The sequence below is a fragment of the Hyla sarda genome, chromosome 7 (genome assembly GCF_029499605.1).
Source record: "Hyla sarda isolate aHylSar1 chromosome 7, aHylSar1.hap1, whole genome shotgun sequence".
NCBI classification, from domain to species: Eukaryota; Metazoa; Chordata; class Amphibia; order Anura; family Hylidae; genus Hyla; species Hyla sarda.
Window position 1 is genome coordinate 73,694,546 of NC_079195.1, and position 18,805 is coordinate 73,713,350.

The 18,805-nt window shown below is 42.5% G+C and overlaps 1 protein-coding gene across 2 annotated transcripts in view; it reads right to left on the reverse strand.

Moving 5' to 3' along the window:
* Positions 1–417: 417 nt before the first annotated feature.
* ARL3 (ADP ribosylation factor like GTPase 3) overlaps positions 418–18,805 on the reverse strand; it is a 71,927-nt gene continuing 53,539 nt past the window's right edge. Inside the window, exon 6 of one of the 2 annotated variants that reach the window (XM_056529643.1) lies at positions 418–2,950. In XM_056529643.1, coding sequence (XP_056385618.1) covers positions 2,903–2,950 — 48 coding nt within the window. In that variant the 3' untranslated portion in view covers positions 418–2,902. The remainder of the gene's footprint in view (positions 2,951–18,805) is intronic. The other variant, XM_056529644.1, reaches the window with a different exon arrangement.

The following is an 18,805-nucleotide window of genomic DNA, read 5'->3' on the forward strand; positions in this document are numbered from 1 at the left end:
TGTATATTTTTTCACCAAAGGTACAAAGGGCAAATTGATCAAAACTGTACAGTACTGAAGGATACAGATGCATTTATCTTTTACCCAATGTTCATATGTACACCTGACATCCCCTCTCTACTACACATTTCTTGTTGTCCATTAGCAGCTATACATTATTTAACATCTAAAATCAGGAAAATTTTGGTCACGTGTAGAAAATGTTCCAAGGTATGCTAAAGCGTCACCACCGAAAACCTGAAATTTAAGGTTAAAGGGGTACTCCGGAATTATTATAATTTTTTTTTAATCAACTGGTGCCAGAAAGTTAAACAGATTTGTAAATTAGTTGTATTAAAAAAAAAAAATCTTAATCCTTCCAGTACTTATTAGCGGCTGTATATTACAGAGGAAATTCTTTTCTTTTTGGATTTCTTTTCTTTCTGTCCACAGTGCTCTCTGCTGACACCTCTGTCCGTGTCAGGAACTGTCCAGAGCAGGAGAAAATCCCCATAGCAAACATATGCTGCTCATTACAGTTCCTAAAATGGACAGAGGTGTCAGCAGAGAACACTGTGGACGGACAGAGAAAATAAATTCAAAAAGAAAAGAATTTCCTCTGTAGTATTCAGCAGCTAATAAGAACCGAAAGGATTAAGATTTTTTTAATAGAAGTTATTAACAAATCAGTTTGCCTTTTTGGAACCAGTTGATTTAAAAAAATAAAATAAAAATGTTTTCCACCGGAGTACCCCTTTAAGTCATACTCAAGGGGGTCCAGAGGATGTGGGATTTCTATAGAGTTCTCACGTTGGATCATGCAAACCAACGTACATTTGGTAGGTCAGCAAGAAGTAGGGAACAGAGAGTAGGATTAGATGATCAGACTACGACTACACAGCATTTGTTTGTAGTCTGTTACCATGGAGGAGCGTTCAACTTTTTCAAAGTTGCTTTACATGTAATAGAATAGAAACAAAAATGATGGTACCTTTAACCTGTCACTGTAAACAAAAATAAAAAATAGGGAAAGAGTAACAAATTAGTTTCCTCAAAAGGGTTGTCCGACAGAATTTTCTTTTCTACACAAACATGCCAAGGCTACCAAAAAACACCCCAAAAGCGATACTTATCTCTCACTTGTTTCCCATAGCCTCTAATAACGCTGCTCCGGTGTGCACAGTACTCCACTTCCTAATGCTGGGTGGGGCCTAATAAGTCAGAGTGCCGCTCGGCCGATCACGGATCACTGCGTAGGAATGTACCGTTTCACGCTGATCCCCGCTCTAGTGAACTTCACTTCCTGATGCTTGGGCCATATAGGTCACAGTGATTGGCTGAATGACATTTGAATTGGGACCCAGCACTAGGAAGTTGGGCAGGGCGAGAGGTAAGTATTTTTTTGTTAATTTCTTTGGCAGCAGCCTGGGAATGTTTGTTTAAAAAAAGATAAACCCCTGTACAACAATTTACATTAGCAAAAATGTATTGAATAGCCTGTAAAAAAATTTTTATGATTGGTATAAAATCAAACATGTAATACTCGCTTTCCCAGTCCCCTGCCACTGCTGAACCAAGTTTCCCAGTCCTCACCAGTCTCTGTACATCCTGGTTCAGCTTGACATGAGGATTGGTAAATTGGCTATTTCATGTTTTGTTATTTTACATCATTCTGAGAATTATTTTGTAAAGTCCCCATTGATCAACCTTGTGTGTCTGTTGGGTACCAAGCCAAAGAACATCATATATTTGAGCATTCTGGAGAGTATGGTTGGTGTCTTAATATTAGACTTTGTGGATTGCCAAGATATTTTCAGTTCTTTTTAGGCTTTTACATATAATATAAAAATTGGATAATCTAAAAAGTAGTTGTTAAATCTGAAATAATACATTTTGGCTACCAGTGTTCAATATAAATGTAGTGTAACAGCAAAATGGTAAAGCCAATCCTAAAAACTGAATGACATATCACTTGTGTTCACTGGAATGATGATATAAATATATGTAAATTAATCTAAAGCTTGTTGCCATAATACATCCTTATTAATGGATACATGCTACCGCCTAGGGTTACAGCACTATATAAATGGCTACCATGGTCAAATTGGTTCCTATAACCCACAGCACATTGCACCAGTATGTGAACCAAAGGCCTTTAGTGTTTTTGTTTTTATGTTTTTGGATTTGTTACATTACATCAGTAAAGCTGATTGTTGACAGATTTCGGCTTTGGTGAAAGGAAAAATCTTATAAATTCTTAAACACTGGTCAACAGTGAATGTGATCTGTCTTTATCGTGAAAAAAACAAATATAGAATCGGAGAGATTGTGTAAGTGGGGGTCATGGATATTGCTTATAAACCAGAGGAAAGCGACTAAACGTGACAAGAAGAAGGAAATCACTGCCCATCCATGAATGTTCCTGGGGATTACAAACAGTCCTGGCTACTGAAGTTACTAAATGTCTCTATTATGGTACACAGAATCTGAACAGCAGATCTAAGAACATTTCCATCCTGTGCCTTTCACTCCAATGGTGTATAGTGAATAGAGGTCACCTGGGCATTAATACAGAGCAGCTACTATTAAAATGCATTCCTACATCACCTACTGATGCCAATGAATGGTACAATAGGGATTCAACAAAGACCCTTTTCTACTACTACAGATCTTCAGTTACACTCCAGCCTAAAAAGATACATGACTTTCATTGAAAAGATTAAATACATGGCAAGTAGGCTAAAACAGCGTAAACATGCTTGGCTGGAATGAGCTACTCTTGGCCAGTATATATAGTGTTTATTTCGGTTTAAAATCGGGAACTGGTGCAAAAAGACAAGTTAGCTGTGACCTCTCAGTCCTTGCAGGTAAATAGAAAGTTGGTGTAGCAGTCTTGAGTGGATCCATTACTGCTTTCAGTCCATTACTTCTTCTTTGCGTTCACATTTTTGCAGACCCAGTTCATTCCATCCTAAAAAGAAAGGAAAATTGTAATGAGCAAAAGACCTGTCCATACGTCTGCTTTAAAGGCGCTCAATATAAATATATATCAGACATTCTAGATTCTGATTCACCATGGAAGCTGGCAACTTTACTTTTCCAGCAATATGTATTTTGGGAACCACTTTGCATCATATGCTTGAAGAACAATGTCAATGGTTATATATATACTTCTCTAAAACAGACCAGTCAACATTTACCTAAAGGAATATTAAACCATAACACATTTCGAGTGTGAGTCTTTTACTCTTGACGTGGGTTAACTTATTTCTTTGATGCCAGTACTGGATGCCTCTAATGCTGAATTCTTCTGAAGGCATCCAGGCCACCACACCAGGGAGCCCTCTGTACGCTTGTCCACCCACTACATTTACTGCTGTGGACACAATACAGTTATTACAAAGAAATGGTAGGTTTCACTATACTAACATTAAAGGGGTACTCCGGTGAAAAACTATTTATTTATTTTTTTTAAATCAACTGGTGCCAGAAAGTTAAACAGATTTGTCAATTACTTCTATTAAAAAATCTTAATCCTTCCTTTACTTATTAGCTGCTGAATACTACAGCAGAAATTCTTTTCTTTTTGGAACACAGTGCTCTCTGCTGACATCATGAGCACAGTGCTCTCTGCTGACATCTCTGTCCATTTTAGGAACTGCCCAGAATGTTTGGGCAGTTTGTTATGGGGATTTCCTTTTACTCTGGACAGTTCCTAAAATGGCCAGAGATGTCAGCAGAGAGCACTGTGCTCATGATGTCAGCTGACAGCTCTGTGTTTCAAACGGAAAATAATTTCCACTGTAGTATTCAGCAGTTAATAAGTACAGGAATGATTAAGATTTTTTAATAGAAGTAATTTACAAATCTGTTTAACTTTCTGGCACCAATTGGTTTAAAAAAAAAAAAAAAAAAAAAAGTTTTTCACCGGAGTACCCCTTTAAATCTGGATTGCCTGGTGATATAAGCAAAATTTGGGGTCGGATATAACTATTAACCATATTCTTTGTGGAACAACTCCTTTAAATGGGCACTGTCAGATTGAAAATCATTTTTACGTTTTACATTAGCCTTTCTAATAGACTTTATCAGAAAATGTTATGTCCTTTTCTTAGAAATCATGGCTTATAAAAACACCACTAAGGGTTCCCCATATCATCCAATGCTGTTCGAGGCTGGGACAAAGTCCAGTAAGCGAAGGCAGGACTAGCACTCCTCTGTGCTCACTCCCGTTCTATCAGACTGCAGCATAAAAACAGAGAGGAGGGGGTTACAAAGCAGCCTGTAGTGATTGGATGAAAAGACCCAGCACAGCAGAGCAGACTCAGGAAGGAAGAGGAGTGATGCAGAGTGAGGACAGGCAAAGCACAGAATGACAAACCAAGTGAGCAAGAGACAGAAGGTATTTGTGAGAGAAATATATGTGCTAGACACATTATATGCACAAAATCAGTATGTGATCATAAATTATACGTACATGATCAGGATAAGGTGCGGAGTAATTTTTTTTTATGGGATATGACAGGTACTCTTTAAAAGGTGTGGCCATCAATTAGGGATCGACTGATATCGCTTTTTTAAGGGCCGATACCGATAATCGGTGGAGGTTAGGGCCGATAGCTGATAACTTATACCGATTTTCCGGTATAAGTTATCGGCTATTTACCCCCCGCGACACCGCTGCAGATCATTGATTTAAAGCGGGCGCTTTAAATCAATGAACTGCAGTGGCTTTTGCGGTGCCATAGACCGCCGCCGCCACCCGCTACTCTCCCCCTGCCTGTTCCGGGGTCCTGAGTCCTATCACCGCCACCGCCTCACCGCTCCCCCCACCGCCACACCGCACCGCCCCGGCCCCATTGCCTCCCCCATCCCTGGTTTTATAATTACCTGTTCCCGGGGCCCACTCTACATCTGGCTCCGGTGGCGTCCTCCTGAGCTGTCACTGTGCGCACTGACGGTGACGTCACGTCACTCGTCATTGCGCACAGCGTAACGCAGGACGCAGCAGGAGCCATAAGTAGCGTGGACCCCGTGCCCCGGGAACAGGTAATTAAAAAAACAAGGATGGGGGAGGCAATGGGGCCAGGGCGGTGCGGTGGGGGCATTATCAGCTTATCGGTAAGATAAATGCTAGAGATGAGCGAACTTACAGTAAATTCGATTCGTCACGAACTTCTCGGCTCGGCAGTTGATGACTTTTCCTGCATAAATTAGTTCAGCTTTCAGGTGTTCCCGTGGGCTGGAAAAGGTGGATACAGTCCTAGGAGACTCTTTCCTAGGACTGTATCCACCTTTTCCAGCCCACTGGAGCACCGGAAAGCTGAACTAATTTATGCAGGAAAAGTCAGCAACCGCCGAGCCGAGAAGTTCGTGAGGAATCGAATTTACTGAAAGTTCGCTCAGCTCTAGTAAATGCAGATACCGATAATGCCCAAAATCGTGATTATCGGCCGATAATATCGGCCAAACCGATAATCGGTCGATCCCTACCATCAATATTTAGGAGCTTAAAACCCCTTTCAAAGCAGAAAGTCATATATAACTTTAAGAGAAAATGCTGAAAATGTTTAAAGGACAACTGCAGCGGAATTACACTTATCCCCTATCCACAGGATAGGGGATAAGTGTTTGATCGCGGGGGGACCGACCGCTGGGACCCCCCTCTATCTCCCTAACGGGGCTCCGGCATTAACACCCATGGTGACGTAGCGTCGACCTAGAGGTAGACGGTGACGCCCAGTCTCCTCCCCGTCCCCATACAGTTCTATGGGGGATGCGGGGAGGCACGAATGCTGCCTCCCCGCCTCTCCCATAGAGATGTATGGAGGACGGAGGTGTATGGAGGAGGCGTGCCGGCTGCTACGTCATGCTGTGGCTGGCACGTCCCCTGCACGGGAGAGCCGCGGCCCCGTACAGGAGATAAGTGTTTGTACCACTGCAGATGTCCTTTAAATGTCCACTGCCTAAATCTTATACTGTAAGACACTACAATACAGTACAGAAGTACAGTAAGGGAAAAAATTTGAGAAAATCTGCCCTCATTTTCCATAACAAAGCCCATAAATATATGTGACATGTAGGAAAGAAAAACAGCTGTAGCTAAGTGCAGAGGAACACCAAAGTCTACGGCTTCACTTAAAACCTTTGGAATATCACACAGGGTTTATAAGGCATAACCACTAATCTGGGTGCATTACATTACTAGGTGATGGCCGCGGTCACATAGGATAAAACCTGCCCTTTATCGACAAAGATTTTTCTAAATCAAAGTACTGAGTTTCTAAGTGTTAATCTATACTGAACAATACTAGCTCAGCCACTATGGAGGCGGATGGATGTAGGAGGTGACAGATGGTGCTTCAGTAAAGATGTTGCTGTGTTAATGTTAATGCTGGTTGTTTGTCCCATAAAGTGGATTTATAGGTTGGAACAGGTAACAGGCTTAAAGGAGAAGTAACATGATATTATTATACTGGAGGGTTCTGCAGCGATAAATGGTGGAAGACAATAAGAAGTGAACTGAAATACTCAACTATACATAAAGGATAATTTATTGAGATGCATTAAATTACTGGACTTTTAACATCCTGGACCTGTTTAATATATGCAATATAGTAAGCATAGGTTATCTACAGATCCACTTTCAGGATTGGTTCAGGCATGGTGGTGTTTTTCTGCAGATTGCAAAGAGTTAAATATCCTGTGAAAATCCGCAACATAATAGGCATTCTGCAAATATGAAGATCTGCAACCACACAGGTATGTTTTGTTTACTTCCAAGCATAAGTAACCAAAAAAACTTCAAAAAGTGACAGTAAAGTGTAAGACATCATTTCCCCACAAGGTAATGTATATTCTAAGCCAAGAGCCTTCAGTACAGTTATATATGGAGGTATTCTCACCTACTAACCTTGGCTCTAGGAGAGAATACTTCCATCTATTCAGAAGCCAAAAGGTAAAGTAAATAAGTAAAGAGGAGTAGTCCGGAGTAAGGGGGGTCCAGAAAAAGGGGGGTGGGTAGCACAGAGTAGGTCAATCAATGGCCAAGCAGAAAACCCCAATCCACAGCGAGGAGATAACGTCCACAGAGCAGTCCACCTGGGCTCAAGGGGAAGAAAAACTGTAGGCCACAGGATCTAGCTCCGGGTCTGCAACGTCTCACTCCAATATCCACGTTCCAGAATACTGGCCTCAGCTCGACATCTCACCACAATGTAGCTACAACTGTCTGAACTATTGGGGTACATATCTCAAAGCAAGGCTCTGTACTAACAATCAGCTTCACGACTCCGGGATACCACACAGCAAGAAACTCAATCCGCCGTCCCACCTCAGCTCATGGTCTCAAATCCTTCTGGATAGGGAAGAATCTCAGACTCCATTAAGCTGTCCTCCCCTTGTCTGGACACAAGCATTGCACCCAGCCCCCGTCCAGGCATGAGGTGGCCATCAGGAATAGTTGCCAATCATTTGGTCTGAATCAAACAATCTTTTTGTTTCCTTCCCATGTGCAGATCTGCTGACCAACCATGACAGACATGGCATAATATTTTGGTTGAATTCACACAAATGAAACAAATACAAACAAGTGTGTGACATTAGAGGCCTCTATAAGAACAGATGAGTCCCCATGCACCTTCACAAGAGCGCTATTATGGCTCTGTACAATATGGTGTGCCCTGATAAATTAATCGGTTAGCCAAGCTTTAAAAACTCATGGCCAAGTCTCAGCATTGGCTATCAATGGTAGAATGGGGGGACGATCAAAGTAATAGCGCCCCAACCGATCAGCTTCCTGAAGAGGCCACAATACTCCAAATCAAGTGAATAGAACTATGCTGCAGTACCTTGCTCTGCTGCTACACAAAGTACGGAGACTGCAAGTATGAACAGGCTTGTGCCAAGGTAAAAAACAAAATGCTGCAACCTCAAACTGCTGATGGGAGGAATTGTGAAAAAATAAGTTACTGATGTCCATGTGGTCACCTCATGTACCACTGACTACTTTAAATGATATCACAACTATTATTCCAGCCATAAACCTTAAAGTGTCCCTGACATTTAGAAAAACTTTTAAAATGTCACAGAGAAATGTCAAAAATTTAAATTTTCTTCATGTATTTATGGCATACTAGAAACCAATTTAATAGGGAAAAAAAATTATCTAGTAAGTTAGTTTTCTGATTATGCAATGTACCTGGGGGTACCCAAAGAAAAACCATATAAAACTGTAGAACTAACAAACTACACTATATAGACAAAACTATCGGGACACCGACACATTGCAACCTATGGAAGCTTTTAGGACATCCCAATATCCCATTCATAATACATATGCATTAAAGGTTTTTTTGGGAATATATGATTGATGGCCTATCTATAGGATAGGCCATCATTGGCCGATCGGTGGGATGAAGACAGCCAGCATCCCCACAGATTGGCTGTTCTGTGCCCTGCCTGGGACTGGCATTGTACCATTTATTTCATAGTGATGGTGCTAGGTAATCGCTGCTCAGCTCCCATTTACTTTAATGTCTATAAACCCTCAATCATATAGTCCCAGAAAACACTTAAACATGGATTTGGTCCTACGGCTGCAGACCAGCATGTCTATGGGATTTTTTCCCATTCATCCATAAGTGTATTTGTGAGGTCATACACTGATGGTGGATAGGAGAGCCTGGATCGCAATCTCCATTCTTGCACATCCCAAAGGTGTTGGATGGGGTTGAGTGTGCAGCCAGTGAAGTTCTTCCAAACCCTACTGCCCCGACCAAACCTTTATGGACCTTGCTTTGTGCACTGGGGAACAGAAAAGGGTTTAACCTGTTCACACAAAATCTGAAGCATAAATTTGTCCAAAATATCTTGGTATGCTGAAGTATTAGGATTTCACTGGAACTAAAAGATATTAAATACAGCCTCATGGCACAATAAAAAATGGCGTTTACTCCTGCATTTTATGAGTCACTTTTTTCCATAGTTGGATGATCTGCTTTTTAATCATGTTATATTAAACGTTAAAGCATACCTGTCATATTCAGTTCCTGATCATGTACATATCATTTTTGTGTGTCCAAGACCTATATATCTCTAACAAATAGCATTTATATCCTGCTCACTTGCTTTTTGTTCTTCCTTATGGAGGGGGCGTGTCCATCTCTCTCCCTCACTGTGGGTGACTCATCTGAGTCTGGGAGCAGCCTGACAGTCTGCAAATCACTGCACAGTAGTTTTTATGCATACCTTTTTTTATCTGTTCCTAGTAAAGCTGGATGCTAATCAACATAGCTGTCACTATGTGTGTCATTCAGCTTTCAGACTCCTGAATGTCTTATCAGCTTCTTTGTCATTCAGGAGCCAGAGAAAGCTTTGGCTGCATGCTTGGAGTTGTAGTTTTGCATTGCAACAGCTGGAGCTGCAGTGTTTGTAAAGAACTGTGTTAGAGCAGTGTTGCCTTTAGATGTTGCAAAACTACCACTCCCAGCATGCCCACATATCCTTTGTCTGTAGTTTTGAAAGAGCTGGAGGCACACAGCTGGAGAATACACAGCTCTAAAACAGAGTTTTACAAAGATTGAACCCCCAGCTGTTGTAAAACATGGGAGTTGTTGTTTAGGAACAGCTGAAGGCTGTAGTGGTGCAATGGTGATCTCCTAAACTGCAAAATACAGAGTAGTCTGTCTGCATAAAGACAGATGACCCCTAGTGGCGGCTATTTTCATTTTAGATTTTTTTTGTAAAATTGATTTTTTTTTAAATAAATGTATATTAAAGTCAGTAGTACTACAAAACATAAAAAGTTTTTCATAATTACAGTGCCTCTTTAAGTTTTATGTTTTCACTTTTTCTGGGGGCTGGAATCACTTTTCCCTTTTCAAGTCTTCTATACCTACGGGGGATAACGGCTTCCTGCATCTGTGCTTCTGGACTATATGAAAAGTGCCTGCTACTAGACTGGGTGAGCTGATCTAAAGTTTTTTCCGTTATGAACTCCCTCATGGCACAATGCAGTCCGGCAGGTAAGGTTCCCCTACCATTCGCCAATGGTAGACAGAGATGCAGGATTCATCAGTCTACAGAGGACGTCGCCACTGCTCCAGAGTCTAATGGCGGTGTGCTTTACATCACTACAGCTGATGCTTGGCATTGTGTTTGGTGATGTAAGGCATCCATGCAGCTGCTTGATCATGGAAACCAATGCCATGAAGCTCATGGTAGCGCTATTTCTTCCCAATGCTGGTATCCGAAAGAGAGAAGGTAGAAGGCGCTTCATGTATAGAATCTCAGGATAACAGGATAGGGGGAGGGAAACCAACAGCTGCTTACCAAAGTAGGATGTGTGAATTCACAACAATGGAGAATGCGCAGCCTTCCTGGAAAGAATCTGATCAAGCAGGTGACTGAGGATACAGGAATAATGGCGGCGCTGCGCATGTGCTTACTCTGCTGAATTAACAGACTGGTTTTAAGTTTGTGGTCCCACTACCTCCATTCGTCCAGCGCCACCATTATTCCTGTATCCTTCCGCTTGAGCAATGCTGGTATACATGACAGATAAGGTTTGTACTGCAGTTATTGAGTGTTGGCGACTTTTATGCACAATGCGCCTCAGCATTTGGTGACCCCAATCTGTCATTTTGTGTGTTGTAATTCTAAAACCCTTTCACTTCTTAATAATACCACTCATAGCTGATGGTGGAAGATCTAGGAGGGAAAGGTCACAAACTGCACTGGCGATGTCCTATTATGGGCTTCATAGAACTGCTCAGACTGAATTATACATATGAATTCAGTGATTAAAGGGGTACTCCACCCTAGACATCTTATCCCCTATCCAAAGGAGAGGGGATGTCTTATCGTGCAATCCCGCCGTGAGTCATCGCTCCGTGCTGATGACTCACGATACAGAGGCCGGAGTATCGTGACGTCATGGCCCCACCCCCTCAATGCAAGTCTATGGGAGAGGGCGTGACGGGATCTTTGCTCCGTACAGCTGATGACACTGGGTGCTGCAGGAGAGATTGCGAGAGTCCCCCGCGGCAGGACCCCCGCGATCAGACATCTTATCCCCTATCCTTTGGATAGGGGATAAGATGTCTAGGGGCAGAGTACCCCTTTAATCACAGAAATCATATGTATAATTCAGTCTGCCTATGAAAGAATGGGCAGTTCTATGAAGCCCATAATAGGACATTGCCAGTGCAGTTTATGACATTTCCCTCCTAGATCTTCCACCATCAGAATTAGGGTTATTTAGTTTAGAAAAAAGAAGGCTTAGGGGCGACCTAATAACTATGTATAAATATATCAGGGGACCATACAGAGATCTCTCCCATGATCTATTTATACCCAGGACTGTATCTATAACAAGGGGGCATCCTCTACATCTAGAGGAAAGAAGGTTTCTACACCAGCACAGATGGGGGTTCTTTACTGTAAGAGCAGTGAGACTGTGGAATTCTCTCCCAGAGGAGGTGGTCATGGGGAACTCTGTAAAAGACTTCAAAAAGGGGTCTGGATGCATTTTTGGAGATTAATAACATTACAGGTTATGGATTCTAGATTTATAGGGACAGAATGTTGATCCAGGGATTTATTCTGATGCCATATTTGGAGTCGGGAAGGAATACCTCTAGTATGAGGGTTTTTTTGCCTTCCTCTGGATCAACTCAGTAGGGATATAGGTTGAACTTGATGGACTCTGGTCCTTTTTCAACCCTATGAACTACCTTATCCCATATCCTTTGGATATGGGATAAGATTTCTAGGGGAGGAGTACCCCTTTAAGAGCGGTGTCATAACATTCTGTCCATATAGTGTATTTAGAACATGTGGTAAAGCAAGCCCCTACATTTTCTAAAACAGTCACGTCCTAGAAATGGCTGCACCCAAGGCATAGGGCAATTCTAAAGGACACATTAACCATGTTAATCTATAGGAACAGAATTCACTGAATTGGTCATTTATTTTTTATACAAAAAATTCCATGCTTCATGCCAAGAAGGAGGTTTGTTTGCTCAGAAATCCGCAATGTGAAATTGGATTCCTAAGAAGCGGTTAAAGAGTGACATCACATTATCTGCGTTCACCATTAACCGGCATTATAATCAATAAAATATCTATCCTACATGCATCTTCTCATCCACCACCTCACTGTGGTGAATAACAGGAGTGGAGTGAAATCTGCTAAAGTATCAGATGTGTCTCTGGAATGAAGTCATCCCATGCTTCTGTAGCCTGATACCTATCTGCCCGTATCAGGAGCCATCATGCCAAACATGAGACATGGACCTTCATTAATTTTCAATGTGGGTTTATTGGCTGAACCAGAATAGCTGAACCAGCTAAAAAACAACAAAGATCAACTGAACATCAACTACTCCTGCACATACTCCATAAACAGCTACAGCTATAGGTCTGCAACACAAAAACACCTTCAGCATTGTCCGCTCATCTACTTGGCTATGAGATAGATCTATTAAAGCAGTGTTTTCCAACCAGTGTGCCTCCAGCTGTGGCAATACTACAACTCCTAGCATGCCCGGACAGCCAAAGGCTGTCTGGGCATGCTGGGAGTTGTAGTTTTGCCACAGCTGGAGGCACACTGGTTGGGAAACACTGTATTAAAGGGGTACTCCGGTGAAAACCTTTTTTCTTTTAAATCAACTGGTGGCAGAAAGTTAAACATATTTGTAAATTACTTCTATTAAAAAATCTTAATCCTTCCAGTACTTATTAGCTGCTGAATGCTACAGAGGAAATGCCTTTCTTTTTGGAACACTGATGACATCACGAACACAGTGCTCTATGCTGACATCTCTGTCCATTTTAGCAACCATGCATAGCAGATGTATGCTAAGGGCAGCATGGTGGCTCAGTGGTTAGCACTGCTGGGGACTTGGGTTCAAATCCCACTAAGGACAACAATAAATAAAGCGTTATTATTATTATTATTATAACGTCAGCAGAGAGAACTGTGCTCGTGATGTCATCAGAGAGCATTCCAAAAAAAAAAGAATTTCCTCTGTAGTATTCAGCACCTAATAAGTACAGGAAGGATTAAGATTTTTTTAATAGAAGTAATTTACAAATATGTTTAACTTTCTGCCACCAGTTGATTTAAAAGAAAAAAGGTTTTCACCGGAGTACCCCTTTAAACAATACAGGTTGCTCAAATAGTGTGATAACTATGGAGTGCTGCACATTGGTGTGAGAAAAGGGAGGGGGTAGAGGCCAGCCACGTATAAAAGGGGACGAAGAGCATGGTGAGGGCACAGTGCAGAGATGGGGAACATCAACATTACAACAAAGCTTTATTATAAAACATAGCATAGTGGACGAGGGCAGATATAGCGATCTGCTTGCCTACAGAGGATATTCACACCCTGCATAGGTGTTTGAGATCAAGAAGAAGCCTATTACACTGTGCAGACTACAACAAGACTGAAATACAATCCTCCAATATCAAGCAGTTCTTCAACTATCTGGCAGCCTTAGGCTGTCAATTTGGGTCATTGGACATGGGGTTGGGCCGGGACATTCACCCATAATACAGGCACAGAAATGCAGCAGTATTATACGTGTATCACTGCAGTGCCAAAGTAAAACAGCTATAACATACAGCAGTGATTCCCAACAGCGGTGCCGCGGCACACGTGTTTTGCACTGCCAGTGGTGCCGCGGTATTTTGCCGTGATTTTTTTTTAAAAAATGTTCCGCCCCGGCCTGCGCGCTTATGACTGACGGCGCATATCGGGGAAGGGAAGCTTGCGTGCACAGCGTCCCCCTCCCCCTGCGTCCCCTGCGAGCCGAAAATGGTGCCCTGGAGCGGAACGAGCTGCATCTGCACCAGACTCCAGTGCCTGCCATGGAACTGCAAGCTGTGCGGGCCGGCTTTCTTAAGGTACCCTACCCCCTTTCCACCCCTTCTCAAGCCTGTCCAAAGCCCCCCACCACCACCGTCACCCAGGTCCATCACCCATATCCACCCCCCCCCCCCCCCGTCACCGTCACCCATGTCCACACATGTCCACACCCCCCCGTCACTGCCTTACTGCAATCCTTTTCTGTGAGAAATACTTCATTTTCATTAAAAATTTCAGGGGTGCCAACATTTACAGCCGTGATTATAATGTAAGATCAAGTATACAGTCATACAAATTTATTTAATAGCTTTTTTTTTATTTTAAATACACAATTTCCTGGGGGTTGCCCAGAACTGGAAATACATGGCTGTAATAAGTGTATTTCTTAAAAGTGCTCTTTTCTAAAGTTTGACTCAACAAAACTGCTGGTACACAATGTCCATCATCTCCCACCTTGTCTACTGCAACATCCTCTGTAGCCTTCCTTCCATTAACCCTGCTATGCTCCAATCTATCCTTAAAGGGGTATTCCAGTTTAAACATTTTTTTTTCCATATGAACTAGCTCCAGAAAGTTAAATTACTCATGTACGGTACTGGAATAGTAAGCTCACCAGGTCCTCCGCACGGCAAGGTTGCCTCTAACTATAGCAACAAAGAATGTAGCAGCCAGCGGTAAAAGTAACTTCACCTTTATTCTGTCCAAGTTAAAACATCAACATGGATCTGTCTCAGGAACAATAGTGGTAGGATAAAACTCAGGAAAGGCTCGGCATGACGCGTTTCAGGTCATGTGACCTTTCATCAGATGCATGTTAGGTAGTGGAGAGATAGAGGATTATATAGAGCTAATTGGAACAGGTGTGCTGACGACAGCTCACGGTTTAACCCTATGAATTCCATAGCCTAATCGCCTCTCAACTGACAATGATGATTAGAAACATGACAAAGAGTTCCATAACTGAAGCAAACATTACAAAATCAGTCATGGAAAGAAACATAATACACAGGCACAAAAAATAATATACGAAAAAATAATATACAAAAAATTGTTACATCTAATAATGTAAAATAACATCAGATCTTAAATTGAGACCATACGGCTGGAATGTAAGCAATGAGCAGATCCAAAAAACATGTCTATTATGCAAAATGTTCATGCGGTCACCACCCCTTTCTGGTAGTTGGGCAACGTCAACACCATAAAACTTAAAATCCGAAACATCGCCAGAGTGCACAGCTCTAAAATGTTTTGAGACGTTTGAGGCGTTTGTATAGGCTGTGCTATTCACTCCTCTTAAATGTTCCTGGATCCTTTTTGTACTGCCGATATAGGAGATGTTGCAATTTCTGCAATATACCCTATTTACAACATATGTAGACTGGCAGTTAATACATTGCTGGATGGCAAAAGATTTGGATTCAGTCATATCTATTGTAGAAATTTGAACTGCATGTTCACACACCACACACTTTGCCTGCCCCCATTTCAAGAATCCTTTCAAGTTCAACCAAGAAGGGCAAGTGTTAGAATTATGTAAGGATGGGAGGGTACTAGGAGATAACAAATTTACTAAGTTCGGAGCCCGTCTGCTAGAAAAATTAACGCCACACTGTAAATATTTATTTAATACCGGATCCTGCCATAAAACCGGTAAAAACTTTGTTATAATTTTGTAAAATTCTAAGCTATATGTAGTAACAAAAGTGGGCTTGAAAGGAGAGGGCAACAAGAGAGATTTTTGGGGTTTGACCGTGAGAAGATCCTTTCTGGATTTTAACTGAACCTTACGTTTAGCTCTATTCAGAGCTCCTATCCCGCAAATGGTAAACCGTATTCAATTCAGTTTGATAAGCCTCCTCGGATGAACAGTTCCTCCGGGCTCGAGTCAGCTCACCAACAGGGACAGCCAAAACCGTATGTTTAGGATGGCACAACTCTGCCCGGAGGATAGTGTTGCCCGAGGTAGGCTTCCTGTATGTCTTAGTGTGAACACGTCCCTTACTGGCTTGCAATAAAATGTCCAAAAATGAAGTAGTAAACTTATGCCAAGAATGTGTAAAAAATAAGTTGTGTGGATTATTATTGACATAGTCAATGAAAGAAGACACTTCATGTTCAGAGGAAGACCAAATCACAAGGACGTCATCCACATATCTCCCATACCAAACGATATGGGAGGAAAGGGGATTGATGTCGCAGAAAATGTATTGCATTTCCCACCAGTGGACAAAAATATTGGCCACTAATGGGGAGGACTTGGGCCTCATTGAAGCACCTGTACTCTGAACATAAAATTGTTCCTGGAAACTGAAAAAAATGTGGGATAAAATATAAGATAATGCATCAAGAGTGAATTGACATAAATCGTGTCTGTAAGTTGAAAAATTATGCATAATGTCGGAAACTACTCTGAAGGATAAAGAATGAGGAAGGGAGGAGTAAAGGGACTCTATGTCCATGGTAAGCCAAGAGTATGACGAGCGCCATTTAATATTATCTATAATGGACATCTTTAATATGATCTTTAATGGAGTCTTTAATATGGCTAGGACATGTGGAAACGAGAGGTTGGAGAAGGGAATCAACCCATTCACAAAGGGGTTCGTTTAAGGAACCAATTCCCGCCACTATGGGTCGCATTGGCGGCAGGAATCGGTCCTTGTGTATTTTTGGCAATGAGTTAAACATTGGAGTTATGGGATTTTTTACCAGCATGTAATCATACTCTTTCTGAGAACTGACACAGAGGAACAAACCTTCCCTCAGGAGCAGTTTCAATTTTTTGCTCAACAGAACTGTAGGATTACAAGCAATGGGTGTGTAAGTCTTACTGTCCATTACCGATGCAGGGCGTAAATGTACGTCCTGGTGAGCTGGTACTAAACGCACCAGGACGTACATTTACAGCCTATGCATAACCGCGAGCATCGGAGCGATAGCAGCCAGGGACTCGCCCATAATGGCGGACATCCACGATCGCGCAGATGTCCGCCATTAACCCCTGAGATGCCGTGATCAATGCAGATCACGGCATCTGCGGCAGTGCGGTACTTTGAATGGATGATGTCCCATTTTCCTTATTTCACCCCCAAAAAGTGTAAAAAAATATTTTATATACATATTTGGTATCGCCATGTGCGTAAATATCCCAACTATTAAAATAAAATGTTAATGATACCGTACGGTGAACGACGTGAAAGTCCAAAATAGCTGCTTATTTTTTAATAACATTTTATTCCCCCCAAAAAAACTATAAAAAAAAGTATTAAAGTTTTATACAAGCAAATATGGTATCAATAAAAAGTACAGATCATGGTGCAAAAATTGAGGCCTCATACCGCCGCTTATACGGAAAAATGAAAAAGTTATAGGTCTTCAGAATAGGGGGATTTTAAACGTACTAATTTGGTTAAACAGTTTGTGATTTTTCTTAAGCGCAACAGTAATAGAAAAGTATCATGGGTATCATTTTAATCGTATTGACCCAGAGAATAAACAACATGTCATTTTTACCGTAAATTGTACGGCGTGAAAACAAAACCTTCCAAAATTAGCAAAACTGCGGTTTTCTTTTTAATTTCCCCACACAAATAGTATTTTTTTGGTTGCGCCATACATTTTATGGAAATGAGAGTGATGGCATTACAACGGACAACTGGTCGCGAAAAAAACAAGCCCTCATACTAGTCTGTGGATGAAAATATAAAAAAGAGTTATGATTTTTTTTCAAGGCGAGGAGGAAAAAATGAAAACGTAAAAATAAAATTGTCTGTTTCCTTAAGGCCCAAATGGGCTGAGTCCTTAAGGGGTTAAAATGACTTAATTGAGTGTACAATATAGTTCAGTATCCATGCAAATAACCGCCCCTCCCTTGCCTGCAGCATGTATGGTCCAATTATTGTGGTCCCTAAGTTCCTTACAGGGGTACTCCGCTGCTCAGCGTTTGGAACAAACTGTTCCGAACACTGGAGCCGGAAGCTTGTGATCTCATAGCCCCGCCCCTCATGATGTTACGCCCCCGCCCCCTCAATGCAAGTTTATAGAGAGGGCAGGGCGTGACGTCATGAGGGACGGGGCTATAAAGTCACGAGCTCCCGGCGCCGGCTCCAGCGTTCGGAACAGTTTGTTCCAAACATTGAGCAGCGGAGAACCCCTTTAACCCCTTCCCGCAGACTGTCATATATAAACGCCGGGTTGTGCAGTGCGTTCGCGCATCCCGGCGTTTATAAATGACATTCAGTTAACCCGGCGATGCGCAGCATCGCACGGGTTAACTGGCAGAAGTCCCGCTGTTTCCAGCAGGGGACAACTTCTGCTTCACCCCCAGGACCATCCATTGATGGTCCTGGTCAGCGATCACTGTGATTGGTCCCTGTGGACCAATCACAGTGATCTGGGGTGAAAGTTCAGATCCCCCGCACTGCCCGCCCCTGGAAGTCGGGCAGAACGGGGGACGATGGCTGCGGGGGCTCGCGGGGACCTGCAGCATAGGGGGGGGGGAACACGAGGGGACCGGCAGCCTTACCAGATCCAGCGGCGGGACCGTGGAGCAGCGCGGGACCGGCCACGTGGACGAGCAGCGACGGGTAAGTATGTGGTCCTCAGAGGCAGCAGTGAAGATCTTCACTGCTGCTTCTAGGAGTCTGAAAACTACAACTCCCAGCATGCCTAGACAGCCTTTGGCTGTCTGGGCATGCTGGGAGTTGTAGTTTTGCAACATCTGAAGGGCCCCCGTTTGGAGACCATTGTATAATGGTCTCCAATCTGTGCTCTTCCAGCTGTTGCAAAACTACAACTCCCAGCATGCACTGACTGTCCAGGCATGCTGGGAGTTTTAGTTCAGCAACATCTGGCCCTTCAGATGTTGCCGAACTACAACTCCCAGCATGCCCTTCAGCTGTCTGGGCATGCTGGGAGTTGTAGTTTTGCAACAACTGGAGACACACTGGTTG